The 27,954-nt window shown below is 52.2% G+C and overlaps 1 protein-coding gene across 2 annotated transcripts; it reads left to right on the top strand.

The window, feature by feature from the left end:
- The first annotated feature begins 10,745 nt into the window (after positions 1–10,745).
- TMEM114 (transmembrane protein 114) lies at positions 10,746–22,681 on the top strand. Of its 2 annotated transcripts, XM_043560582.1 has the most exons (4): positions 10,746–10,968; positions 11,268–11,348; positions 20,749–20,886; positions 22,136–22,681. In XM_043560582.1, exons 1-4 carry the CDS (start codon positions 10,749–10,751, stop codon positions 22,366–22,368), a joined length of 672 nt encoding a protein of 223 aa, XP_043416517.1. In that variant the 5' UTR covers positions 10,746–10,748; the 3' UTR covers positions 22,369–22,681. The 2 variants fall into 2 exon arrangements, with proteins under 2 accessions (XP_043416517.1, XP_043416518.1); XM_043560583.1 differs by lacking the exon at positions 20,749–20,886.
- The last annotated feature ends 5,273 nt before the right edge of the window (positions 22,682–27,954 follow it).

Genomic DNA, 27,954 nt, shown 5'->3' on the forward strand with positions numbered 1-27,954 from the left:
CTAGAGACCCGCGTGCAGTTCCCGGCCGTGTTGGCCTTTCCAACGCGGAGTGTGTACGCGGAGAAGGCAAATAGAGAAAGTCTGCCGGCAAGATGGGAGTTACAATCTCAGGTAATGTGATGATGGAAGTGACATTTCATCACCTAAGCTGTTTAAAAAAATTTTTTTTGATGTTTATTAATTTTTGAGGCAGAGAGAGACAGAATGTGAGCAGTGGAAGGGCAGAGAGAGAGCGAGCGAGATAGAGAGAGACAGAATGTGAAGCAGGCTCCAGAGTCTGAGCTGTTATTACAGAGCCCGACGCGGGGCTCGAACCCACAAACCGCGAGATCATGACCTGAGCTGAAGTTGGACACTTAACCGATTGAGCAACCCAAGAGCCCCTTTAAGATTTTATTTTTAAGCAATCTTTATACTTGACATAGACTCAAATGTACAGCCCCAAGATCAAGAGTCACACGCTCCACCAACTGAGCCCGCCAGGCGCCCACAATTCTATTAATAACATCTTCCATACCGTGAGTGCTTCCTATGAGCAAGGCTCTAGTTAAGTGTCTTACCTGCATTATTTGCTTCTCACAATGATGGGATGAAGGAGGAACTGGTTAAATATTCTCTTTCTCTACATATCAGGTGGGAGCCCACCCTTGACTCACACATAATGACCAGTGAGATATTTTATTAAATTAACAGACGGGGGTTATAGAGGGGCGCCTGGGTGGCTCAGGAGGTTGAGCGTCTGACTTCGGCTCAGGTCATGATCTCACGGTCCGTGAGTTCGAGCCCTGCGTTGGGCTCTGTGCTGACAGCTCAGAGCCTGGAGCCTGCTTCAGATTCTGTGTCTCCCTCTCTCTCTGTTCCTTCCCCACTAGCACTCTGTCTCTCTCTCTCAAAAAGAAAGATTAGGAAAAATTAAAAAAAAATTGTTTAAAACAAACACAGGTGTAGAGCGTATCACCATTTGTAAAAAGGAATGCAGCCCACGGACACACACACACACACACACACACACACACACACACACGGGTGTACTAAACCATATTTGCTTGCCCCAAATATCTCTGAAAAGATGCAAAGACGTTGCTAACAGCGGCTTCCTCTGGGGGAGGGAACCCGGTAGCTGGGATCAGGAGAGGCAGGGAGACTTGTCATGGTGTTGCGTATTTTGTACCTTTTTAAAACTTGTGCATATATCACAACATGCCTCAATTTTACGTACACAAAGGATACATGAAGTTAGAGAGAAAGAGAGAGAATTGGCAGTCTGCCCCCAAAGTCTCTACTCTTGCCCACCATCCTGGCTCTGTTCAGCTGTTTAATGCTCCGTCTGCCCGTTAACTGCGGATGATAATGCCGCCTGCCTCACAGAATTGCCGTGAGGATCGGGACAGTGGATGCAAAACGCTCAGAAGAACGGCACCTTGCGCCCAGGGTAAGCTGCAATTATCGTTATTTTATTCGTAGAGAAAAGGTTAGAAAGAAATGCACTTCCTGTGCTAACAGAGGTTTGTCTGCTGTGGGATCATGGGCAACTTTTTATTTTCTTCCTTTTCCCCGAGATTAAAAAAAAAAAGTTTCCGTGTTTTCATACTGAACGTTTTTCCACGTCTTCCCAGCCCGGGCCTCCTTAGGAGGCCCCGAGAGGGGTTCTGTTCAGACTGAGTCACGGCCGAGGTTGGGGGAGGCCAGGCTTGTCTGGCCTGTGTCTAGACGCCTTATTTCTCCCGCCTGTTGTAGACGCGAGATACTTGTTCATAATGGAAAAATGCTTCTGGACAAACACTCCACGGCCAGGGAGAAGGATGGAGGGAGGGAGGCAGGGGGGTTAATGCGCTTATGTTAATTGGCAAATGGGCATCAATGATGCTTTTTCTTCTTCTTTTTTTTTCAGAAGGGAGATCTCAGGGAGGTTTTAGATGTTCAAATGAGTTCTGGAGTGGAGATAACTAATTGGTCAAGCTCAGCTACTGTTCTTGTCTCAATGATCTGGACTGCAGGCGAAACTGGCTACCAAGCTTCTTTCCCCCGCGTTTTGCGTGCGTAGACGTCACTCTGGGGAGCGGTGGTGCAGAGTGTAGCTGGGGGAAGGGCAGTTCAGCCCCAGGATGCCCTATTTATGCCCCGACTGCAAATGCCATCTGGCTTGGGATTCCTCTCTCTCTCGGGAAGCCGTCTTTCACTGCCTGCTCTGGACTTCTTCCCACTGTCTTTGTAGCAGAGGGGAGACCCGTACTTACACACTCTTAGGGACCGGGTAAACCCAGACGCAAACCCGTCCTCCTTTTGTGATTTTGGATAAGCCTCGGTTTCCGCGTCTCTAACATGGGGTGATGGTGAGTCCCCACCTTACCAGGGCTTGTGCTGGGCAGAATCAGGGACCCTGAAGGTGTCCGCATCCCAATCCCTGTGACTGTGCTGCTTTCCACGGCAAAGGGGACTTTATAGATGTGATTAAGTTGAGGGTCTCCAGTGGGGCGATGTGTCTGCATTTTCTGGGTGTGCTCAATGTGATCCCAAGGGTCCTTGTACGAGCCAGGCAGGAGGGTCAGAGGCAGAAAGTACAAAGACAGAGAGGAGAGAAGATGACAGACAACTGGCCTTGAAGATGGAGGGAGGGACCACTAGCCACTGGCATCCGTTGGCTTCTGGAAGCTGCCAACGGCAAGGATCCTCTGGAGCCTCTAGAATGAGTGACACCTTAGCGTTCGCTCATGGAAACTGATTTCAGACATCTGACCCCTGCACCTGGAAGAGATTAATATGTGTTGCTTCAAGCCACTAAACTTGTGACGATCTGACACGGTGGCCACGGGAAACTCCACGGGTTTGTTGTGAAGCCAAGTCCTCATCAGCGTGGCAGGTGCAAGGGACAGCCCCCAGGGTCGTCTATCGGAACACCCTGGTACGGGATTTCTAGATCACTCCACAGATGGCAGCGGTTATCAAATAGGACGATTTTGGTCAACTTCTGTGACCACATGTGCTACATCGTGTGACATGTATTCCTTCCCTTTTCTGTGGCCCTCAGGACACTGCGAGGTCCTCAGCTGAGAAAGGGGATCTTGTCCTATTCCTGTTGTTTCCTCAGTGCCTGGCACACAGTAGCTGCTCAGTTAATTAGAGCTTGCCAGGCTGAACAGAGATGTGGCCAAGTTCTTGTCCTCTGTGAGGGCTTGAGTGGCCATACCCTTTCTTTTTGGGTCCCTCTCTCCTCTTCTGGCTGATGCTGTGGCCCCCGTGCTGAGACATCGGTCTCTCACAGCCTCTACTGCAGGTCCTTGCCAGGGAAGGGAGGGACAGTGGCCCCAGCAGCAGGCAGTTTCGAGGGAAAATGACCTTGGAGATCCCGCTGGTTCCAGACACACCCCTTGTGCCGTTCAGAGTGTCTATCAGTGAATTTCTGGCGTGGCCTGTGCTTGCCCTGGCCTCGGAGGGCTGGGAGGGAGCTGACTGGAGGGTGGTGCCCAGTGCTGATGAGGCACTTCTGGCATTCATGATCTGGAAAGATGCTTTCAGGGGGCAGGGCTGGGGCAGGCAAAGTTGTCAGACCCAGTGGTTTAGATTGTTTAGACCTCTGTGTTTAGAGCCGGGCCTGGGTTGCAAGCCCGGGTCCACGCCTTCCTGGCTGTGTGACCTTGCTGGGTCAGACTCTGAGCTGACATGCATGTCTCCTAAAACAGGCACCCACGCTAGGAGCCGGAGCCAGCCGTCATGGGCTGTTTCTATGAACTACCCAGGTCTCTGCTCAGAACTTTACTTGCCCGATTCCAGGCCACAGCCTCTCAACCCCAAGGTCAGGGGCATCTTAGCCCTTCTCTACAGATGGAGACGTTGAGGTTTGGGGAGGCTCTGGACCTTGCCCAAGTCCCAGGCTAGGAAGGGCTGCAGGCTGGGTTTGCACCAGCGATCTGTCTGCAGAGCCCCTGTGCCGGTTACGGGTCCCCACCTCTGGCTGAGCAACACCCCTCTCCCCCCCAGCCCCTCCCCAGAAGGCAGTGTTACTGAGGTGGGGTGGTGGAACCACCGTGTCTGGAACGTGGCAGACATCCACGTTCCATCGGCCGTGCTGTTGTGGTCACTGTCATTCAGCTTGTTGTCTCCACCAGTACCTTCGTTCCATGTTCGGTGGAATATGAACTTCTCCCTCCCCGAGCTCCTCCCTCCCCGTGCCTTTTGTTCAGGCCTGGGCAGGTCTAGGACGTGGCTTTTACAAACTTGCATGTATATATTTACATACATATATATGTATATTCATGTGCATATACAGTGAATATCCCTATCTCTATCTATATGTATATATATGTGTGTATATACATATACATATGTGTACATATATGTATATACACATATACATATGTGTACATATATGTATATACACACATACATATATGTATATGTACATATGTGTATATACATATATGTGTATATACATATATGTGTGTATACACACACATATACACATATATATGTATATTTAGTACATCTACAGAGTTGTGTGACCATTGTCATAGTCTAATTTTAGGACATTTGTTTCACCCCCAAAAGCAACCTCATGCCCTTCAGCATCCCCCCTATGACAGTCAGTTTTCTCTGCCGACTTGACTGGCCAAATTCAACATTTTTTTTTTCTGGGTGTTTTTTCCTGGGTGTGAGGGTTGTCCCAGGTGGAATTAGCTTCTGTTAAGAGGGTAGCTCTCTGGTTAATGTTCTTACCACAAAACAAAAACAAAACCATAACCAAAAACAAAAGGGCACAAGGAAACTTTTGGGGAAGGTGAGGGATATGTTTTTCACCTTGGTTGTGGTGCTGGTAACACAAGCGTATACGTATCTCTAAGCTCACTGAATTGTGTGACTTAATCTCGTGCAGTTTTTTTTGTAGACCAATTGTAGCACTTATGAAGTGGGGGGCCGGGGGAAGGTGTGGCATGTTTCTCTGATAGGATGAATGTGAAGAGTTAAAAAGGAAACTCATCGGATGTACCTGCCACGATGTAACAGTTCAGCATGTAAGCTATTCCCGGAATAGATTTCCGGGACTTTTACCGGCTCCTTTTACCGATGAGGAAGCCCAGACTCAGAGAGAAGTAACCAGGTCCGGATCTTTCAGCAGGCTGGTGGTGCTGGACCCCAGACATACTGGCTCCTGGTCCTAATGCTCTCCCTACCACATTGCTTCTGGAAGCAGCCTCTGTCTAGCCAAGGAAGTTTTATTCCGATTTGGGAAGATGTTCCCTGAAATGGAGAGAAAAGGCAGCCTGCCTTCAAGCTGGGATGTAATGGGGGAAATTAGACCAGTGGGTTACTGATCCGTTTTCATTGGAAGCTAATTACATCGTATAGGATAGGAAGAGTGGTAACCAGCTCGTTGATGTCTCTGATGGACAGATGGAGGCTTTGCACTTAGATGGTTATGAGCAGGTCAGGTGTGTGGACTCCAGTTGGCCAGTAGAACACCTCATGCGATTTAATAAAGAGACCATTTCTCTCTAGAATCACAATCTTAATAACTGCACAGATATTCTGGCTATGTGTCTACAGCCCTGAGTTTCTTCCTTACGGGTTTGCCACACAAAATAAACTCCATGCTTGCAGGAAGAGACTTTTGGGTGGAATTCATTTATTAAATCGACACATCTGCATTGCACATCTACTGTGTATTATGCATAAGCCTAAAAGCCAGTAATATGCATTGGGTGGAACCAACATAATCCCTGTCTGCATAGGTTCACAAAACATTCAGCTGCAAATATGGACAATCTTGAAATGGTGGCTTCAACAGATCGGGTCTTATTTTTATCATCTGAGAGTATTCTGGAGGTAGGCAGTTCAAGGATGGGGCAGCCATTCAACAATGCTATCGGAGACTGTGACTCTGTATCTTCTTGGTTTTGCCACCTGCAAGGAGGTTTATCCCCATGGCTGCAAGATGGCTGCTGTAGTTCCAGATATCACATCTGTATTCCAAGAGGACCAAAAGCCTTCTCCTCCCAAGGTCTTTTTTTTTTTTTTTTTCTTACCTTGGGGCTCACCTTCCTAACAGACTCTACTTCTACCTCGTCAGTCAGAATTTTGTCACGTGGCCACCACTGGCTGGAATGTGAAGGGGGAGTTGGATCAGGGTGGTGTTGAATGAGCTATCCTATAGTATCTACCGTACTGCCCGAGTGTCCAAAGGAGCAGGCAGACAGGTAGCAAATGACTTCATCGTTAGTCATTGATTACTACTCGAGAGTCTCAGTGCATGTCTCAGGTTGGGTTTCTTTTGAGGCAGACCCTGAGATAGGGATTTGAGGGCAAGTAATTTTATTTTGGGGGGGTGATGCTAGGACACAGTGGTACAAGTGGGGAGGAGGGTGGGGCTCACCTGCCCTGGGAACCTCACAGCTTTCTCCTCCTCTGAGGCTGAGAGAGCTGGCTGTCCTGGGGGCCTTCACCTGCCCGCAATTCCAGCCCTTCACACCCGGGGAGAAAAGTCCGTACGTGGGGAGTTGCTGGGTGTGTATAGCAGGATGCTGCAGGCATGAACTAGGAACCCTGGTGCAGGACAGGATATAGCGGGCGGGACATTCATCACACTGAACTGGTATATCGTAAGAGCCTTTAACCCAAGCTGGGGTGTCAGCTTCTCCCCAGAGAAGTAATTTTCGAGACCAAGCAAGAAAAAAAAAAATTGGAGGTAAGAGTGTTCCAGTTAAAGGGAACGGCACGTGTGAGGACCCAGAGGCAGGGAAGAATGTCATGTGTTCAAAGCCTGGGCGTGTGAGGCTGGCGAGGCAGTCAGGGCCTCAGGCCCTCAGAGCTTCACGAATCCAGAATCCACTAAATACAAAATGCGTCCTTGCCCATGATGCCTGGAGCTTTGTCATGAGAGGTAACCTTTCTTCTTGACGTCCTGACATCCTCCCTCCTTTCTGCCCTTCTTCTCTTTCTTTTCAAACATTTCCTCCTTGGGGCGCCTGGATGGCTCAGTCACTTAGGCCTCCGACTCTTGGTTTCAGCTCAGGGTGTGATGTCCCAGTCCATGGGATTGGGCCCTGCGCCCAAGCAGGGATTCTCTCTCTTTCCCTCTGTCTCTGCCCCTCCTCTGCTCATGCTCTCTCTCTCTCTCTGTCTCTCTCTCTCTCTCAAAATAAATATGCTCTAAAAAATTTAAAAAAATTTTTCCCTTACATTCTTAAATTGCAGTCCCTCCCACCCCCATCTCAAAGTGCTTTCACACATACTAATGGTAACATTGCTCTGACTCTGCAGAGGTTACAAAGTTCTTTTACATCCACCAACCTCACCCACTTATCCCATCCTCATAGTGCCCCTTCTGGGACTGGTAGGTAGGAGTACCCCCATTTTACAGCTGAGGAAACTGAGGCTCAGAGAAGGAAGGCACCTTGTCTGGGCTCTCAGGGCCTGTAAGATGCTGATCTAAGACTCAAAATCGACCTCTGAAGCCCCCTCTCTGATGTTGTTCTCTGCCACTCCCAGACCCAGCATGGTGCCCGGCGTGGCTTTAATTCTAAATGCTGTGGTTTGTTTGGATTCTGCCTCAGGAGCCTTCCAATGTTATCATGCCTCTTCAGTTGACTGGCTGAGTAATGATATCATCCAGTGTCTGATGTGCTTCACCCCTTTCCCTATTTATTGAAAAACATTAGTGTTTTGTTTTTTTTTTTTAAGAGTGACTGAGCACAGTTAGGTAGATTATATTAAAATCCTCAGGAACAACAGAGTGATGAAAACCAACCAAGTTATCCTCATAAAGGGGCCTGGAAGAAGTCCTCCTTTTGGGGTTGAGGAAAGTGAGACCTGGTGAAGACACAGGAACAGGCTGGGCGGAGGGGGCATCTTCTGTGCTGGTCTTCTTCTGGTTCCGGTAACAGCACCTTGGTTTTCCTTTGGGAAGCTACCTGATTTTTGCCAGATAAGATACAGGATGCTCAGTTAAATTTGAACTTCAGGTTGGAAAACAACAATTTGTGTGTGTGTGTGTGTGTGTGTAAGTATATTCCACGTATTGCATGGTACATACTTGTACTATATATCTACTCATTGTTTATCTGAAATTCAAATTTGACTTTACTTGCTGCATTGGATAGCCGTGACCCCTCTTAGCTCAAATGTTGGGGGGAAACTGATCCACCTTACCTTGGGTCCAGGAAAGGACGGGTGATCTGGGCTTGGCCACCATGGCATTTTATCCCTCCTACCCACAGAGATGAGTCAGAGATGGGGAGACCAGCTTCAATGTTGGAAATTTGCCTGGCACCGTTGAAAAAGAGATTCTTTCTTTTGGCTGGGGTCACTCATCTGGACCCCTGGGGTCCAACAAGTGAGAGTCTGCATAAGAATGAAGCCAAGAGAGAGGGGAACAGCAACAGAAAGAGAGAGAGAGAGAGAGAGAGAGAGAGAGAGAAGAGATTTAACGTTAAAGACGCCACTGGGGGGCCTGGGACCAGCCTCACTGAATTTCACCTCCATCCTGCCTCCCTAGTGCTGATGGAACAGGGGAGGGCTGATCTCATGATGTTGCAAGCGAGGGCAACAGCGACAGTGGGATGCATTGAAAGCAAAGGCTTCGTTTGGGGATGGTTGTGGGAAAGGCCAGTCCTCATCATGGCGGTGGTGGAGGCAGTGACCGAGTGGAAGGGTGTGCACAGTCAAGGGGAGGGTGTGGTCTTGCTGGCGGTCGTGCTGCTCAGGGTGCAGGTGCTGCGGATGACGAAGGTGCAGATACCAGTGATGGGGGTCAGGATGGTGTTGGTAAGGAGAATAAAGTAACGAGGGAAACACTGGTTCCTGACCTGTCCGTCACCAAGTCTTACCAGCTCTGCCCTCCTCAGAATTTTCAAATTATCTGTTCACTTCACTGTGTACTGCCATCACCACCCAAGCCCAAGCCGCCAGCAGCTCTTGTTGCTTCTACGGCTACGTCCTCGTCACTGACCTCCTTGCTGCCCTTCCTGCCTCTCCCTATGGTCTCTGCTCCATGCCAAAGTCTGCGTGGAGCGTGACATTTAAAAAAAAATGTAAATTCAAGTTTCAGTTCTCCGCCCAAACCCATTCAGTGGCTGCAGCTGGGATCCCAACGCTCCATCATGGCCTCAGGACTGGAATGTCCTGGCCCCTACCTGTACCCCAACCTCATTTCCCTCCAGTAGCTTCTCTCTCACTATGTTCTCGTCTGATTACTCTTCTTTTGGTTTTTCTGGAATATACTAAACCCTTTGTGTAAGGCACGTCCTGGGCGTGAAATGCCTTGCCATGCTTCACGTGTCAGTGCCCATGTCACTTCCTAGATTCCAAATCCACATGACCTCCTTCTGTTCCTTTCTCCCGTGGCACCCTGTTCTAAGGACACTCTGTTGAATGATTCTCTCTCCATTTTATCAGTTGCAGAGTCTTGGCGCAATGTTTCTTCAAGAATGTGTCACAGGAGTGCTGCAGCTCCTAGGGACGGTCATCTCCAGCAGCTAGAATCCTCATCCATTGACCTGGGTGTGCCACACAAATAGCATTATTTCCTCTTTATGTCCTGCTTTGAAAAGGCTGAGAAGCTTACACCATGCACTTCTCAATGGCAGGGGCTGTTTGGGTTGCTCATGTCTACGTTAACATAAGCTATAGTGTTTGGCCCATAGTAGGCACTCAAGAGGTATTTCTTGAAAGAATGAAAGGTTTTATGGTGGCGAAGAAGGTGGTGGAATTCATAAGGTGCTGATAAAGAAGAGGTTGGCGGGGCGCCTGGGTGGCTCGGCCGGTAAGCGTCCGACTTCGACTCAGGCCATGATGTCGCGGTCCGTGAGTTCGAGCCCTGCGTCGGGCTCTGTGCTGACAGCTCGGAGCCTGGAGCCTGTTTCAGATTCTGTGTCTCCCTCTCTTTCTGCCCCTCCCCTGTTCATGCTCTCTCTGTGTCTCAAAAATAAATAAACGTTAAAAACAATTAAAAAATAAAAAAAAGAAGAGGATGGTGATGGTGGTGATGGTGGTGGCAGTGATGGAGGTCTTCCACAAAGGGGCAGGGGAGGCGATAGACTCAGAGCACCTGGCCTAGCCCATCGCTTTAAAAAACTTTCATGAAAAATGGGCCCGCCTTTTGCCTCTGCAGTCAACCTAGAAATATCAACCAGAGGTGGGTTTTGGAGGAAGTGTATTGGAGCTGGAGGAAGAGGGGCTGTTGAAGACTGCCAGGCCCGCGAGGCCCCCCGGCCTTCCTCCCAGGTTGTGGGAGGGCTGCCCTCCTGCAGTCCGCCACCGAGAACTTCCGTACTTGTCTGGACGAGGGACGGGGGCCGGAGGGGGAGCCGTGGGAAGGCCCCGAGCGCGTGTGGCTGGAAGTGGGGAGAGCCAGGAGGGCTGGGGCGGAAAGGGCCAGGCAGGGCAGACTGGGTGACGGCAGGCCGGCCGGACAGAGGGAAGAGAGCCTGGGAGGAAAGTAGGGGGTGGGAGTGGAGGGCTGGGGTGGGGTGCGACGAGGCGGGGGAGGTCCAAGGGGAGGGATGAGGGCTCGGATGGGGGTCTGAAGGCGGAGGTGGAAGGCCGGGGTCTCAGGTGCGGGGTCTGAGAGTGGCGGTGGCTCCGCGAGGCCGGGGCGGTTGAGGGAGGGGCGCTGGCAGGTCCGCGGGCGCAGGTGAGGGTCTGAGGGCGGAGCCAGGGCCGGAGGGAGGGCTGGCGGACGGCAGGCCCGCGCGGCTCCGAGTCCCGAGGCTGGGGAGCCGGAGCTGGGAGCCGCGGGCGGCGGTCCCGGCTGCGCCATGCGGGTGCACCTGGGCGCGCTGGCGGGCGCGGCGGCGCTGACCGGGGCGCTCAGCTTCGTGCTCCTGGCGGCCGCCATCGGCACGGACTTCTGGTACATCATTGACACCGAGCGGCTGGAGCGGGGCGGCCCGGGCGTGCGGGGCCGGGCGGGGGCCGCCAACCGCAGCCAGCTCGAACCCCTGAGCTCGCACTCCGGCCTCTGGCGCACCTGCCGGGGTAAGGCTGAGCGCGGGGACCGTGCGCGCTGCGCGCCCGCCGGGGACCTGTTGCCGGGCTCGCAGCTCTTCCCCTGCCCCCCACCCACCCCCCGCCGCCCCAAGGCACAAAACGGGGGGTCTGGGCCCGGGCCAGGTGGGCGGGGGGCTGCACAGCGGGGCTGGTTCCGGCCGCAGCTGCTCCGGGCTCCGCACGATCCTCCCCCGGGGCGGCAGCCAGGGTGGGCGCGGGGGGCGAGGCCACCGGCTGGGGGGTCCCCGCTCCGGGCCCGCAGCCGCTGATTCCTCCGCCCCATCTAGTCCAGAGCCCGTGTGCGCCGCTGATGAACCCCTTCTGGCAGGAAAACGTGACCGTCAGCGACTCAAGCCGGCAACTTCTCAGTGAGTCCCGGGAGGTGGGGGATCGGGGGAGAATCCCGGGTCTGGACGCCAGGTTTGGGGCTCTCCTCCAAAGAGCGGGGCCAGGGCGCTGCGGAGGGGGCGCTCCGGTACCGGGCCGGGGAGGGGAGGGGAGGGGAGGGGAGTGAGGGGCAGGGGCGGGGCCTCTCTTGCTCCACAGGTTACATCGTGTGGTTTAGAATTCATTCGACAAACGTTCATCACAGGCTTTCTATGTGCCAGGCATCATGCTGACAGTTAAGACCTAGGTCATGCCCTCCAGGAGCTCAGATACTAGCTGCGGAGACCGATGTAGAAATGCACAGTCACGTTTCAGAGTGACAAGCAGCGGGGGTGTGGGGTGGAAGAGACACCTAAACCAGCCTGGGGACCTGAATGCTGAAAAGAGAGATCTTAGCCCAAAGATCCGAAGGCACGCCCCGTGTCAGCCTTATTTGTATCCTCAGTGCTGAGAACAAGCGCTTGGATTTGTGCAATGATTCAAGAAAGGCAATCAAGAGGCAGAGAGCAGCCCCCTCCCTCCAGGGGAAATGAGCATAATAGCTCAGTTCGTTCACCGAGACTCGCAGTGGACCAGACATGGAGCTAAATGCTTTCCATCTATGTTTTCATTTAATGTGCACCTGCTGTGCTATGGAGTTAGTATCATCTCCATTATTGCCTTCATTTTTCAGGGAGGTACCATAGAAACAATCTGATGAGGCAGTGAGGGCTAAGCTCCATAGACCCTGAGAAATGTGAGTAGCTCTGGGTAGGCTTGTTGAGGCTTGGGGACAAAGGTGAAGTCACTGGCCAGGGTGCCTCTCCAATTCCCTTCTCCCCCTTGCTCTTTTTCTCTGGCTAGTAGAATGTGCTAAATTTCCTCCTGCTGCTGGGACTTTGCACGTGCTATTTCCTCTGCCTGAACTCTCCCTGCTCCCGTCCTACAGCTTGACTTGCTCAGCTTCTACTCATAGTACAGGTTTTGTGACAGTTTTTGAGTCAAAATCTGGCTCCCTCATTAGACGATGAAAACATGAGGGCAGGGACCATGTCTGTCTTGCCTCAGCTTGATGTCCAATATTTAGCACAGAACCTGGCATGGAGTGGGGTCAAAGCCAAGATTTGCTGAGCAGGGGTGAGAATGAGTATATTATAGTGTGTTAGAAGTGGAACATAAATGAATAAATATGTCAGTGAAACAGACCCTTTCTCCGAAGTCCGGTGGTGTGCCGGGAAAGAGTTAACAATGGTGTTTCTGGGGAAGGAGGGAGTCTCCTGGTCTGATTTGAAGCATTTGCCGATTTCTGTGGTGTAGATGTTTCAAGCTGTCAACACGATGTCAACTGGCTCCCCCAAATCCCCAAAACTTAGCTGTTGGCTCTCATGAGGTGATAGAACCCAGTCCCACTGCATAAGGTCCCAGTGAAGGAGATGTCCCCTAGACCCTTGAAATATGTGGGAGATGAGGGAACTCTGTCTTCAGCCCCAGGCAGAGCAGAATCAATGTTCGGTGTTCCTAGAGCATCATTTCAAGAATAATCAAGAGTTCCTGGCCTTGACGTGAGGGAGGTGGGTGTCAAATGGCAGCCCAGACCTTTAGCAGGACACTCTGAGCTCCTGGGACAGGTGTCTTAACCTCTCCGAGCCTCAGTTCCCTCATTGGCAAAGTGGGCATACCAGCCATCTCTCTTCATGAGGATGCGGGGAGGATGGCATGGGCGGGTGCGTTTGAGGAGCCTCAGCGGTGCCTGTGCTCCACGAGTTCGCTTTGAGCCGGAGTTGCTGCTACACCACGAAGGCTGCCCCTTCAGACCGCCTGCTCGTTGCACACCACCCCCAGAGAGAGCCTTTTCTCAGACTCCCTTTATCCCCAGAATGAGCCGTGAATCTTGGCCAAGCTCTTTTGTTATGTGAAGATGTTCCTTTCCTTCGAGGACCTGCTTTTGAGGCCGTAGACGAGACAGGACACTTGTCAAAGCAGCACGTTCTCCGAGTCAGCTTCCTAGACAAATCCAGTGGGAGTGTCTGGGGAAGGAGTCTTGGGTTTTTTCCTGCAAGGAAACCCAAGCAGGCAGACCACTCCAGCGCCTGCTAAAAACCCACCTTGCTTGGATGTTTTGTCTTCCAGATTAGCTCTGGGGTTGACATGGGTTTGGTTGCTTGGCCAGGGACTGGAATTATTTTTTTTTGGGGGGGGGGGCTCGTCAGATTGCATACCGTGTCGAAAAAAGAGCCATAATCTAGAAACAACCAGGCTAGCTCCATCAGCCAGGAGTCTTTTGGTGAAACACAAATCATCCTTGTTTAAACAAGAAGAGGAATTCTTGGTCCGCTTGAAAAGTTCAAGTGTGCTGGGATCCAGAGAGCTAAACTCAATTTCTTTCTTCTCTGTGCTTTGCTTCTGTTTGGGCCCTGTTTTCAACAAGTCCTCTCCAGTCTCAGCAACCCAAGCGGCAGGAGGCTCTCTGTTTCCCAAAAGTCTGCAGAAACTTCCAAGTAGGCTTCTCATTGCGCCACATTGGATCACAAGCCCAGGTCTGAGCCAATCATTGTGGCCGAGGGGATAGGATGTGGTGATTGGCCGGGCAGAGTCGGCGCTTGTAACTTGGGATAGGAGCAGGGCCAGTCCTGTCATGGAGGGGGGCCCCCACATCTGACCAGCTGTGTGACTTCTGGCAGGTCCCCTGCTTCCATAAATGGGCTGCTTTGAGACGGAATGAGATCACATAAGCAAAGCAGCATAGTCACACCATGCATAGTGGGAGCTCAATTAATGTCATCTCCTCCTGCTCTAAGTCACATTGCCTCCCTGAGCCTCAGGCTTCTCATCTGTAAAATGGAGCTAATCACTAGAGACTTAGTCCATAAGTATTCCTTCTCACTCTGGGCTAGACGGGCAGGGGGCTAGAACATGAGGAGACAGGTGCGTCTCACACAGAGTTTAGAGTCTAGCGCAGAAGGCAGATAATAAACACACGGGCCAGTGACTAAATAAACGTAAACTTGTTTCAAATAGTAGCAGGTGTACAAAGGGAGTGAAGCAGGGTCACCTTTCCGTGGAGTGGTTGAAGAACAGCGAGAGGAACAGCCAATATTTATGGAACAGTCGCGTGTGCCCGATGCTATTCTGAGCGCTTTGCATATATCACCTCACTTAATCTTCACGACAGTCTCACAAGGCAGGAACTTTTATTATCCCCCTCACTTTTCAAATGAGGAAACTGAAGCACAGAGAGGTTAGGTAAGTTATCAAAGTTTTCACAGTAACAGGTAGGTCTGGGAATTGAATCCAGGCCGTTGCTACTCTTTGAGAATGAGACGACACTGAGTACGATTCCCACATAATGTGAGCGTGCTGAGCCCGAGGCCATCAGAATCCAGAAGAGGAGCTTTTGGCTCTTTCCTGGATTCAGAGTCCCCATCCTACACTGCCTCTTCTGACAAGGAATCAGATTGAGATTACCAGGAGGCTTAGCATGAGCAGATCTGTGCAGTAGATTTGGGGTGGTGGGGGAGGTCCACAGACAGCTGGAAGGCCAGTGTTTCTGGAGACAGCGTGGAAAGTGGGTCTGATTTTTTCTTCTTTTATGTATTTATTTAAAAAGTTTTAATGTTTATTTATTTTTGAGAGAGAGAGAGAGAGAATGAGCTGGGGAGGGGCAGAGAAAGACAGAGACACAGAATCTGAAACGGGCTCCAGGCTCTGAGTGGTCAGCACAGAGCCCAACGCGGGGCTGGAACCCATGAACTGTGAGACCGTGACCTGAGCCAAAGCCGGACGCTTAACCGACTAAACCACCCAGGTGCCCCTCTATTTTTTTATTTTTGAGAGAGAAAGAGAGAGCGTGAGTGGGGGAGGTGCAGAGAGAGGGGGACAGAGGATCTGAGGTGGGCTCCATGCTGACCCCACAGAGCCCGATGTGAGGCTCGAACTCATGACTTGAGCCAAAGTCAGATGCTCAACTGACTGAGCCCCCCAGGTGCCCCTAGAAAGTGCTTCTTACGCACACCTCAAGTCCTGCCTGTTCCTTACTTTGGCTGCATCTCCTAAGAGCCAGGAAAAAGGTCAGACTGATCCTCCTACAGCCAAATGCATCAGACACGGAGAGGCCAAATGCCTCGCCCAACACAGCACAGCAGGGGCAGAAGCTGGACGGAGGGCCAGAGGCCTGGCCTGCTTGTCCTCTGAGGAGGTGATGTTGGAAAAATCACAAGACTGGATCTCCAGTCCTTCTGGGAACCCAGCTGTTGCAGTGGTGTGGAAAATTAAAACCAGCCCTCCCATGATGCTTGGTGCAGATTTCAAGAGTAGAGATGGTGGGGGACGGAAAGAAAGGGATTGGGGACATAATGGCATTCAGAGGCTGCCTGAATCCAGGGGGAAATTCTCAGTGTGACTTATGCATAGCTGTGTGGTAGGCAGGAGGGTTTCAGCATCTCCGGGCACAAAGGCCCTCTTGGCTGCCTCTTGGGGTGCCTGTTGAAAGTCAAGTATACACTTTAAACGAACAAGGAGCCACTCTGGAAAACAGTGTGGAGGTTCCCCCCCAAATTAAAAATAGACCTACCCTATGACCCAGCAATAGCACTGCTAGGAATTGACCCAAGGGATACAGGAGTGCTGATGCCTAGGGGCACTTGTACCCCAATGTTTATAGCAGCACTCTCAACAATAGCCAAATTGTGGAAAAAGCCTAAATGTCCATCAACTGATGAATGGATAAAGAAATTGTGGTTTAGGGGCACCTGGGTGGCTCAGTCGGTTAAGTGTCCGACTTCGGCTCAGGTCATGATCTCATGGTCCGTGAGTTCGAGTCCCGCGTCGGGCTCTGTGCTGGCAGCTCAGAGCCTGGAGCCTGTTTCGGATTCTGTGTCTCCCTTTCTCTGACCCTCCCCTGCTCATGCTCTGTCTCTCTCTGTCTCAAAAATAAATAAGCATTAAAAAAAAATTTAAAAAAAAAGAAATTGTGGTTTATATACACAATGGAGTACTACGTGGCAATGAGAAAGAATGAAATATGGCCCTTTGTAGCAACGTGGATGGAACTGGAGAGTGTGATGCTAAGTGAAATAAGCCATACAGAGAAAGACAGATACCATATGGTTTCACTCTTATGTGGATCCTGAGAAACTTAACAGGAACCCATGGGGGAGGGGAAGGAAAAAAAAAAGAAAAAAAAGAGGTTAGAGTGGGAGAGAGAGCCACAGCATAAGAGACTCTTAAAAAACTGAGAACAAACTGAGGGTTGATGGAGGGTGGGAAGGAGGGGAGGGGAGGTGATGGGCATTGAAGAGGGCATCTTTTGCGACGAGCACTGGGTGTTGTATGGAAACGAATTTGACAATAAATTTCATATAATAAAAAAAAATAAAATAAAATACATTAAAAAATTAAACGAACAAGGAAACAAAAGATTCATATTCGAAGTGATTCCATTTCTTGGGATCCTACTACAACGTTTCTAAGAAGAGGCTCACCCAAACCGTGTTTGTAACAGCAGAGAACAAGGTACGACCTCAGTGCTCATGGGTGGAGATATGCTACGTGTCTGCCTGTGGTATGTTCATTCTTCGGAAGATGATGTAAATCCGTAAAGAAGAGTATACTAAAGTGGATAAAACGCCAAGAAATACCGTGGAGTGAATAAAGCAAGTTCCAGAGTGTTATGGGTAGTGTGATGCTATTCCCAACACGATCTCTTTGCTATGAGTACGGCCAAAAACAATAAGATGCACCTTTATTTACGTGCCATTAGGAAAGGAAGCAACACGGCCATTGTAAGTCTGAGATGCTGTGGAAGGTCCAACACATGATGTTTGCAGATTGAAGGGTGCCCTTTAGAATTAGAGAGACAGGTGAATACCTAGGAAGATACGTAAACATATGGAAAGAAGACTGGAAGTATGTACATCCAAGCATTGACAAGAGGTTCGCTCTGGGGAGGAGAGGACGAAGGAGGGGTTGAGGTGGTGGCCACACCAGTCTTGTCTTCGTTTCTTGGAAGAACAATGTTGTTGTGTTTGCTATAGAGCAAGCCCCAGGAGGACGCCCCCGGGTGGTTGGATTTCTCCTTATCATGGCTCCTGGGACCTTGGTGAGCCCCCCCTGGCTCTCCAGCTTCAAGAGCTGGGATGTGCGGATCCTTCCAGATAACTCCGGCTTCATGGACTTGGCGCTTTCTGTCCCCTTGTTCAGGAATGCCTGCCCCCACGCCTTCTCATCTGACCTTATGTCCAGACCTCTTTTGCAGCCCTGAGAGACCTTCCTAATCCCCAGACTGGGTGAAATGCCCGTCTTACCACCCCTTTGTCAGCCTCCTTGGCTGTTCCATCTCCGCTGCTCCACCTTGAGCAACTGACCTGCATGTCTTGAACCTCACTTTACTCATCTGTGAAATGGGAATCACAGTTCTTACCTGGTGGAGCCCAGGATGCTGGAGGGCAAGAAGGAAACAGTTATTCTCACACTTGGCGCTCATTAACAGCTTGGCAAAGTCAAAGCCCTTGGTCCAACGGACAGGAGAGGAAGCAGGCTTTTGGGAGACAATGACATTCACCTGGGTACAGGTAGAGTCGGGAATTGAACCCAGGTCTTTGCTTGTAGAGCCCTGCTTTGCCCGCATCACAGTAATGCATCTTGGGTTGCACGGTGTTGTCCCTGTTCTCAAAAGGACCGAGTTGTGTGTGGTCACAATGGATTCAAGGACAAATATGTAAAAATTTGTTTCTTTTTAAAAATTTAAATCCAATTTAATTAACATATAGTGTAATAATGACTTCAGGAGTAGAATTTAGTGATTCATCACTTACATACAACACCCAGTGCTCATCCCAACAAGTGCCCTCCTAATGCCCATCGCCCATCTAGCCCATCCCCAACCCACCTCCCCTCCATCAGCCCTCAGCTTGTTGTCTGTATTTAAGAGTCTCTTTTGGTTTGCCTCCCTCTCTCTTTTAATCTTATTTTTCCTTCAAATTAAAAAAAAATTCACTTCCTTACCAGGCACGGTAGGGCTGAATATCTCTGAGCCCTTCCTGGGGCTCAGCGTCGCTTTGACAAGGTTTGAAAATAAAGTCAGTGTGACATTTCCCCCTTTGGGAGATGGTTCCTGAGATTTTCTTCTTTTGCCAGTGCCTCGGATATTTCTGGAGAGAGTTGTGTCTCTGCTTTCTTTAAGAGCACGACTATTACTCGAGTAACCATGCTGGGGCTGCCTGACCTCGCTGGCGTTGTGGAATTGGAAGCCTGGTTTTCCCAGTGAGCAGTTCTTTGAACAGTGTGAAAACGGGATGATCACAATAATCTTTTCCTTGGCATGAACATTTTTGCCTCTTTCTGTATTTGCTCTTCTCTTTACTTGCCACAAAGCACTTCTGTATTGAAAGGTCTCTTGCCCTTGGACACACATTTGCCCTTGATAACACAATGACCTGTCAACATTTATGATGATGATGATTAATTCTATGTAGTAATCTTAGCTACTATCTGTTGAGCTGCTACCATAAACACTGTACTGGATTGGAAGGTGTCACCCCCTCTCCCCCCAAAAAACAAAGATACGTCCATGTCCTAACCCCTTGTCCGTGGAGATGTGACCTTATTTGTAAACAGTGTCCTTGTACATGTAATTAAGTTCAGGATCTTAAAAAAATTTTTTTTAAGTTTATTTACTTCTGGGAGAGAGAGAGAGAGAGAGAGAGGCAGAGAGAGAGGGAGACACAGAACCTGAAATAGGCTCCAGGCTCTGAGCTGTCAGCACAGAGCCAGACGCGGGGCTCGAACCCACCAACCATGAGATCGTGACCTGAGCCGAAGTCAGACGCTTAACCGACTGAGCCACCCAGCCTCCCCAGAAGTGGATACATTTCTAAGGGGAACAGAACTCAGAATCAATATTCATGCCCCACGTCTGTGGCTCTGGAAATAACAAAGACTAGGACACACACACACACACACACACACACACACACACACGCTCACACCCCACAAGAAGCTCAGCCAAACATCAGCAGGAGATTTTACAACTCTCCCACAGGAAGCCTGTTCTTACCCAGACATTTAATTGAACGTGTACGTCAAGTCAGCTTGCGGCGTGTCTGGGGAAACTCACACGCCGTGCCGCCGGGCTGAACCCGCCCCAGGAAACCTCATTAATTTCTAAATGAGAAATGATTTCCCTTCCCAGCCATAGTCTGGAGGCAATGCCATACAGGGCCACAGATCTTACAGGTTCTGGCCCAAGACTTTTCCTTAAGGAAGGAAGGAAGGAAGGAAGAAGGGAGGTCAGTCTTGTTTCCTTGACTTGCCAGGGCTGGTAGCATTTAGAGGGCTGAAGACAAGGTGATCTGGTCGCAGTGGGTGTCGGACCGGATTATTGTCTCCATCATTGTTACTACTGGCAAGGTCACCATCTATCTAGTACTTACCACATGGTTTACGCTTCCCTGCGCTGCCCCATCATCTTCACGCACGCCGTCCTTATGGTAATACTGTGAGTCCCATATTACTGCCTCCGTTTCACAGATGTGGACAGGGAGGTTCTGTGGAGTTAAGTGACATGCCCATGGCCCCATAGCCTGAATTCAGATGCAGAGCATCTGGCTCTCAAGTCCATCGTTTTAACCACTGGGGTGCTTGCTTGACATACAGCATTATATTAGTGTTGGGGGAGGGGCACCTGGGTGGCCCAGTCGGTTGAGCGTCCCACTTCGGCTCAGGTCACAATCTCAGAGTTCGTGAGTTCGAGCCCCGCGTGGGGCTCTGTGCGGACGGCTCGGAGCCTGGAGCTGGCTTCAGATTCTGTGCCTCCCTCTCTCTCTGCCCCTCCCCTACTCACACTCTGTCTCTCTCTCCCTCAAAAATAAATAAACACTAAAAAAGTTTTTAAAAATATATTAGTGTCAGGGGTACAACATAGGGATTCGACAATTCTGTACATGATGCTCAGTGCTCATCATGACAGGTGTAGTCACCATCTGTCTCTATACAACGTTACTACGGTATTAATGACTATAGTCCCCATGCAGTGACTCATTTATCTTATACTTGGGAGTGTGTACCTCTAAACTCCCTTTATGTCACTTGTCCTGCCCCCCCCCCTTGCTGGTAGCCACCAGTTTGTTCTGGGCATGAAAGTGTTTTCTGTTTGCTCATTCACTTGTCTTTTAGATTCTACATCAGTGAAATCGGATGGTATGTGTCTTTCTCTTAACTTCATTTAGATGAGGGAATATTACTCAGCCATGAAAAAGAGTGAGGTCTTGACACGGTAGTAACAATGCTGTTAATTTTTGCTCCCAGCACCTGGGGCCTGGCCCCTAGGTGGTGCACAGTGTTTGTTGATTGACTGCAGGATGTTGCTAACCCTCCTCTGCCCGCTGTCCTCCTCTCTCTTCTAAGCCATGCACGGGACATTTGTGATTCTGCTGCCGCTCAGCCTTATCCTGATGGTTTTTGGGGGGATGACGGGGTTTCTGAGCTTCCTCCTTCGAGTCTCCATCCTCCTCCTGCTCACGGGGACCCTCTTCCTCTTTGGAGGTAGGTGCCCCCATGTGTGGAGCGCGGGCTTCGGAAGGGGATGTGCATGAACCCTCGGTAGGGGTGGGTGGGGCGGGCGTCCCATTCCCTCTCTGGGTCTTGGTTTCCCCATCTGTGACATGGGGATGTCCATATGTGACATCCTGTCCACATAGCTGGGTGGGGTGAATGGTTTTGGCCCAGGGTCCCTGGGTCTGTGGCCCCAAGAGAGAAGCAGAGGGCAGGGGCAGATCCTCAGGATTGCTTTCCTGGTTTCACAGAAGACGCTGACAGCTTCCGCTTGAGGGCTGTGGGTCGGCTGGAGACCCTTGGTCTTCATGTCTCTCTGCTGTCCTGACAGATCCTGCTTGATGCTTGCTTAAAAAATGGGCAATGCCTGTCATCCCTGTGGTCTGGCAGACCAGAGGCTTTCAAAGATGGGGTCCAGCGTGAGGCTGGGAGCGTAAGGCCTCCCTCCTTGAAAACAAAACAAAACAAAACAAAACAAAACAAAACAAAACAAAACAAAACAAGAACAGAGGTGATGCACACACCTGGGGTCCATGGAGGAAAAAACCCAAAAAGAATGTCTGGACGTGAAAATATCGTGAGGCTCAGATGTCCTCCAATCACCCACTACTGTTACCAATACTGGCGTTAACAGCTCACTCAGTGACTAATTCTCGAAACCACGCTGGCCAGTTGTACTTTCTGCAGTGGCGGGAAGTCTGATCTGCGCTGTGCCAAGGGGAAGCCTCGAACCAGGCTGCGGGGCGCTTGAGGTGTGGCGGATGCCCGGAAGGGCTGAGGGGTTCGTTTAAATTGGCTTAAGTCGTCCCCTGTGGCCAGCAGCTGTGGCCCTGGAGGGCACTGCCCTAGTTCACGGTCTATGGAGGCCCACCGCGTGCCAGCCCCGTTCTGGGCGCCGGGGGAATCCAGGACGAGGCCCCTGGAACTCATAGCCCGTTGTCGGGGGGTGGACGTCAGCTCAGTGATCTCACAAATGCAAAATGCGCCTCTGACCTGGACAGTGACGGAGGGCCGTGAGGTGCTGTGAAACCACAGGGGGTTTGACCTGCTCTGGGAGGTCCTGGAATCAACACGAGCTGAGATGTGGTGACGAACAGGAGTTTTTTCGGGCAGAAGGGACAGGGAAGGGAGCAGAGGGGGAGGAGGAGCGGAAAGGAGGGGGGAGGGGGAGGAGCAGGAGGAGGAGGAGGAGGATGCAGAGCCCCGGGGTTTGATCTGCTCTCCTTTGCCTGTCCCGCAGCCTTGGTGACCCTCGCTGGAATGGGCGTCTACATCGCGTACTCGGCCGCCGCCTTCCAGGAGGCACTGTGTCTCCTGGAGGAGAAGGCCCTCCTGGACCAGGTGGACATCCGCTTCGGCTGGTCCCTGGCCCTGGGCTGGATCAGCTTCGTCACCGAGCTGTTCACCGGGGTGGCCTTCGTGGTGGCGGCCCATGTGCTCAGCCTGAGGCAGAGGCAGGACCAGGCCGTCTGAGCCCGGGTGCCTGGTCCGCTGGGAGGGAGGGGCTGGCCGGGGGCGGCCGGGACCCATTGCGGAGGGCGGGGGGGGCGCTGCAGTCTCCTCCTCCTCAGCCCGAGAGCCGCTGTGGACTGAGCTCTGGACCCGGCTGTCGACTTTGTGCCGTGTGTGCGGCCGGGCCTGGCGCGTCTGTGTGTCCGTGCACGTGTGTGTCCGTGCAGGCCGGAGGGAGCTGCGGGAGTGCAGAATCCCCATCACCTGGAGTGACAAACGCACCCCCTTCATCAAGTAAGCAGAGCCTCCCAGCATCCGCAGGCCCCCCCAGCTTCACCTCAGCCCTCACCCCACGCCCCCGCCCAGTGGATCGGCTCGCCTTCTTTGCCAAGGACACGGGAGACCAGAGAGGTCAGGAGAGCTGCAGAAAGGTGCACAGTGAGCTGGTGGTGTTTTCCTTGCTGCAGGGACAGTGCTCAGTCCTTTCCCTCGGCTGCTCTGAGCCGGTTTAGCGGCTGGCTGCAGGGTGCTTGCTGTGAGTGGCTGTGCTGCGACCTGGAACCCAGGGGGGCGGGGGCAGTGCAAAAGTAGGGGACGAGAGGAGAAGTCTGGGCTTCTCACCAGCCAGGCCGTGCACACGTCCTGCCGAAGTCAGCCGGGTGCGTGCTCGTCCCACCTGGAGTCCCGGGGCTCGAGTAAGTCCGGCTCACTCGGAGCGGAGATTCTGCAATCAGGGCCTGTGCTTTGAGACGTCACGTGATCGTCCCAGACATGAAGGCCCGAGGGCCTCTGGTGGTCAGTGCGCCGGTCCCCTTGCGTGTGGCTTCATCGCTGTTGCCGGGGAGGACCACCGACACGCTCACAACGGGCGGGAAGAGGAATCGGCAGGCTTGGGGTTTGCAGGAAGGAACAGTCAGCAGACTCGCCCGGGGAGGGAAGAATGACGAGCACGTTCGCGCTCGGTGGGCGAGAACATCCTCACAGACGCAGCAACAACTCCTGGGCGGTTGTCTTGGCCCTTAGTTTCCACGTGAGTGTGTTGACTGAGCCTGCTTCCCTGGCCGCAAGCCCACGGCTGGCGAGGTCCACACACGCCGGGAATGCGGAAACCAGGGTCCCCCGAGGAATCGGCACATCTCAGTCGTCACTGGCATTTAAACAGTGAGCAGGGGCCACCTCAGGAAACTGTGCATTTCTAACACGCCTCCAGAAGGGAGGCGTTTGTTGTAAAGTGTCCCCCCCACCCCACCCTGCTGTCCCCACACGCGGTCTTCTGTCCAAGGTGTGAAGTCCGCCGTGGACCGAGTCCTGGTGACACTTTTCCAGCTCTTGTGTAATGACACAGCGTTAGTTGTCGTGTGGCCTTCGTGGGTCTGGGTGGGGGATGGTGCCCACCTGCGTGGGCCTGTTGGCATGGAGTGTTCTCCAGGGAAGCCTGGCTCCTTCTAGGCAAACATAAGTCTGTGGGTGACGTGGGCCTTTGTCAGTGTAGGTGCTGGGGGTGGGCCTAGGATGTGAGGTGACAGACTCCCATGGAGTTTGCCGACGGGACGATCTTCAGGGACTCCTTGTATCCCTTCCTCCCTCCCCCAGGACATTCCATCCCTCCTTTCTTCCTGGTTTTCCAGCCCATGGGACTGGGGGTGCCCAAAGTGTCCGCATATCTGAATCCCCTGGGGTGGCTCTGCTCACACCGGAGCATGTGAGACTCTTCTCGGTGTCCAAACCCCCCTGGCGGGCTGCCCTCCCCAGGGGCCGAAAGAGCCAGTCAGGAGGTCCTGGTGGGACCCGAGAATTCACATTGCTGACCAGCTCCTGGGTGATGGGGATGCTACTGGCCCGGGACCACTGTGTGTATGACATCAATCTGGAGGATTTGCTAAGTGACAGGGGTGATTGTCACCTTACCACACATTAGAATCACCTGGGCATCTTTTAAAAGCCCTGTGCCCCGGGCTGCATCCTTGCTCTGATGGCATCTGGAGGCAGAGAACTCTCTGGATGGTTCCAGCGCACAGCTGAGGTTTTGAACTTGTTCTTGTAAAAGATTCAGAAGATTCCTCGGTAAGTGCAGGTTTGGGGGTCGTGAGATGACACTACCACTGTCCTCCCCATGACACCGTCACCCTTACCGTGACATCACCCTCCTTGTGTGGCATCACTTCACGATGACCTCCCCTTCCTGTGTCGTGAGCATCATCACAGCTGACCCTTGCTGGGTACTTGTTAGGCACCTGCACTCTTCCACATGCCGTCAGTCAGCCACTCAACAAACAGGTGCATGCTGGGAGCTGGGGGCGCTGACCCACCGGAGCAAGCCCTTGGCCTCTGAGCTGCCCCGTGATTGAGGAGGGAGGGGGGCAAAACCGGTGGTGGGTGGCGGGGACTATGGAGATAAGCGGGGCAGGATACAGGAGAGGAGACTGAGGCACAGACAGGCGAAGTTATCTGGCCTGAGGGCACGAAGAGAGAAAGGGGTACACCTGGGATGGAAATTAGGTCTGCCTGACGGCAGGATGATTTCCTTTCTCTCCCGTGAGCCAAGCCAACACCGGCACCACTCGGCTTTCTGTCTGCTGGTAGGTTTAGGACATCGCCGCTGCCTCCTGTCTCAGTCTGGAAAAGTGCAGGCTGAGCAGATCGCTCACAAGGCCCCATGGGGAGGGGAGCTGGCAAAGTTGCAAAATCGGTTAGCACGCCTCGCCTCAGAGAGAAATGAAAAGTTTCCCGGAAGAGAGGGCCGCCATGCTAGTGAGACGGCGGTCTTTGCTGCCACCTGCTGGTTGCGATGTGGACGTGCGTCGGGGGCGGGGGCCTGATTTCTCAAATCGGTCCAAGGACTCTTCAGTCTTCTGGGTGCCCAGCCATGTGTCTGACACTGCAGGGCACGGGCTCTCCGCTGGGGCGATTCACCGTCTCCTGCCCACCTGGGATGTTGGCTATGGCCACAGACATTTTTGGTTGTCACAGCTGGGGATGAGTGCTCCTGGCATCTGGTGGGCAGAGGCCACAGGGACACTGCTAAGCATCCTTCAGTGCACAGGACAGTCCCCACGACAGAGAATTACCTAGTCCCACGTGTCAGGCGTGCCGAGCTTGAGAAACCCTGCTCCGGGCACAGAAAGCACATGTGTACTCAAGGAACCAACAACATAGTTGGAAAGAATCTCATTCATTCAGTGAATAATTGCCAAACTCCTATGATGTGTCTAGAACTATTCTGGGGGTCTGGGACACTGGGGACACATCAGTGCAGGTGAATGACAAGATCTGTGTCCTTACTAGCTTATATGGAAATGGCCGATACGCGAACCAATGATACACATGAGAAATTTAGGTAGTATTAGGGTCATGAAGAAAATAAAACAGGGTCATGAGCTAGAGGGTGGCCAAGAGAGACAGTAGTCTAGGAAGGACAGTCAGAGAGGGCTTTCTGGAGGAGGTGGAATTGTGCTGAGACCCAGTGAGGAATCTGCCATGTGGGAAAACAGCAGACCAAGCAGGTGACAGACAGTAAGTGCAAAGGCCCTGAGGTGGAAACAAGCTCATGTGTTTGAAAAGAAGAAAGAAGGAGAGTGGAGGGAGGGTGTAGGAGGTGATTAGGGGTGGGAGGTACGTAGGTAAAGGGGGGGAGGAGGGAGAGGAAGGGGTCGGCTAGTGCCCGTTGTCTATGGCAAGGAGGTGCCGATGATAAGCGGGGTTTGCGATTCTGTTCTGTTCTGTCCTATCGTACTCCATTCCATTTTGAGGGCAAAGACACCTCTCTAGGTGAGGGAATGCGTGGACCCTACGACTGTGGTTCTCAACCCCACCTTCACATCAGCACCATCCAGGGACTTGAGGAAACCACATGTCTAATGCTTGGGCCTCAAACTCCTACCACTGGGGAGCCCGGAAGCTTGCAGGGCAGGCGCTGTTAGCCCCATTTTGCAGATGGGGAGCCTCAGGAGCAGAGAAGAGGGACCGTGCGGATGATAGATCCAGGACTGAGACCCTGCCCCAGTGTCATCAGCCCCTCCCTCCCTCTGACATCGGGCTTCTCACTCCCAGTACCTGAGAGTCAACGCCCTGGGTTTCACTTATAGTAAAAGGGGGAGCGATCTGTGGTCTCTGCGTGTCCCCAAGTGAATTTCCACTTGTTATTTTCCCAGCACATGACACCCAACCGCTGGGTCACTGGTATTAGGTCCCCGGGAAGGTTGGAGGCAGGCCCATCATCTCTGCCTGGTTCCAACAACAGCCCGTGCTTTGTGAAATGTTTATGAGTTAGGTCCCCTCTGGGGCACATGGAGCGTGTGGGCGGAGAGGGGAGGCGGGAGAGATGGAAACACACACACGCACACTCACACGCGTGTGCAGGTGCACACTCATGCACGGACGCCTGGAGAAATGCATAAACACGGTGACAGAGACAGAGACAGAGACAGAGACAGAGAGAGGGGTGGGGAGAAGGCAGTAGAGGAGGAAAGAGCTGACTCGGAGACGGGCAGGAGAGAGATCCGCGCAGAGAAAGGAGAGGCAGGGAAAACAGAAGAGACAGCGAGAAACCAAGAATGTGGAGACGTCGGGGGAGGGGGCGGTGAAAGACCCCTCGGAGTTGGAGAGGGTGGGGAACAGAAGGATGGTCCGTGCAGGCCCTTCCGGGCTGCAGACACTGGCCAGGGCGACACTTCCGGGCAGCATGTGGGGCCGGGGGAGTGGGGTCCCTTAGGACAGGGCCCTGGGTCCCCACAGAGCTGGGGACAGTCAGAGGGTGGGCGGGGACGTTCCCTGGTGGATGACAATAGCCCTGAGGCAGTAGTGGGTCCCCTTTCCAGGAGCAGTATATCCCATGCAATAGTTGGGACATACTTATCTTAAACAATTATGTATCGCTTCTGCGATATTCAAATTTAAACGGGCGTCTTCGGTTTCAGTCTGCTAAATCCGGCAACCCTACCCCTCCTTTCTGGCTCCACTCTTCTCCCAGGTGTCCACACTGCTCCAGCCACACGGGCTTCCTTGCTGTTCCTCGAACACGTCTGACATTTACTGTTCCCCTGCCTGGAACGCTTTCACCAGAGAGCAGCGAGACCTTCCCTGGTTCCTTGGCTAAAATTGCATCCCCTTCGCCACACTCCCAAACAGCCTCTTCCCTCCTGCGCTCTCTTGATCTCCTTAGCGTTTGCTGCTATGTAATGTGACCTGTGTTCTATACGCTTGATTTATTATCTGTTTTCCCCACTGGACTCTGTACTCCTCGCTGATTCCTGAAACAGTACCTGCTATTCGTTGGATAAATGTGTAAACCCCAGACTCTACCCAGTCTCTTCTCTGAGCACATTTGCCACCCAGCCCACCGCCTGGGGCGTTGGTTGCCTCGTTGCTCTGTTGAAAGTTCCAGGTATCAGGTGTTTAGGGTTGTGCTGGGCACCTCGGCTTTTCTTGGCTACCTCGTAAGTCCTACACATTCATTCACGTCAATAGGAGTTTAGGAAGAGTCAACTATGGGCCAGAAACTGATGTATATGGAGGTGTGGGGGGCAAACTCCCCCGGGATCCCAGCCCAGAACAATCTTCATACGACGTAGGGGTGAGATGATTATCTGAGAGAGGCAGGGAGGAATG

Source organism: Prionailurus bengalensis, chromosome E3, assembly GCF_016509475.1.
Source record: "Prionailurus bengalensis isolate Pbe53 chromosome E3, Fcat_Pben_1.1_paternal_pri, whole genome shotgun sequence".
In the NCBI taxonomy this organism is placed as follows: domain Eukaryota; kingdom Metazoa; phylum Chordata; class Mammalia; order Carnivora; family Felidae; genus Prionailurus; species Prionailurus bengalensis.

What these genes read in the sequence shown, in the direction of transcription:
- TMEM114 (XM_043560582.1), top strand. Translation starts at nt 10,749, where the DNA reads ATGCGGGTGCACCTGGGCGCGCTGGCGGGCGCGGCGGCGCTGACCGGG. An exon ending in CCTCTGGCGCACCTGCCGGG is followed by an intron (nt 10,969 to 11,267) that starts GTAAGGCTGAGC and finishes CGCCCCATCTAG; the next exon opens with TCCAGAGCCCGTGTGCGCCG. An exon ending in GACCCTCTTCCTCTTTGGAG is followed by an intron (nt 20,887 to 22,135) that starts GTAGGTGCCCCC and finishes CCTGTCCCGCAG; the next exon opens with CCTTGGTGACCCTCGCTGGA.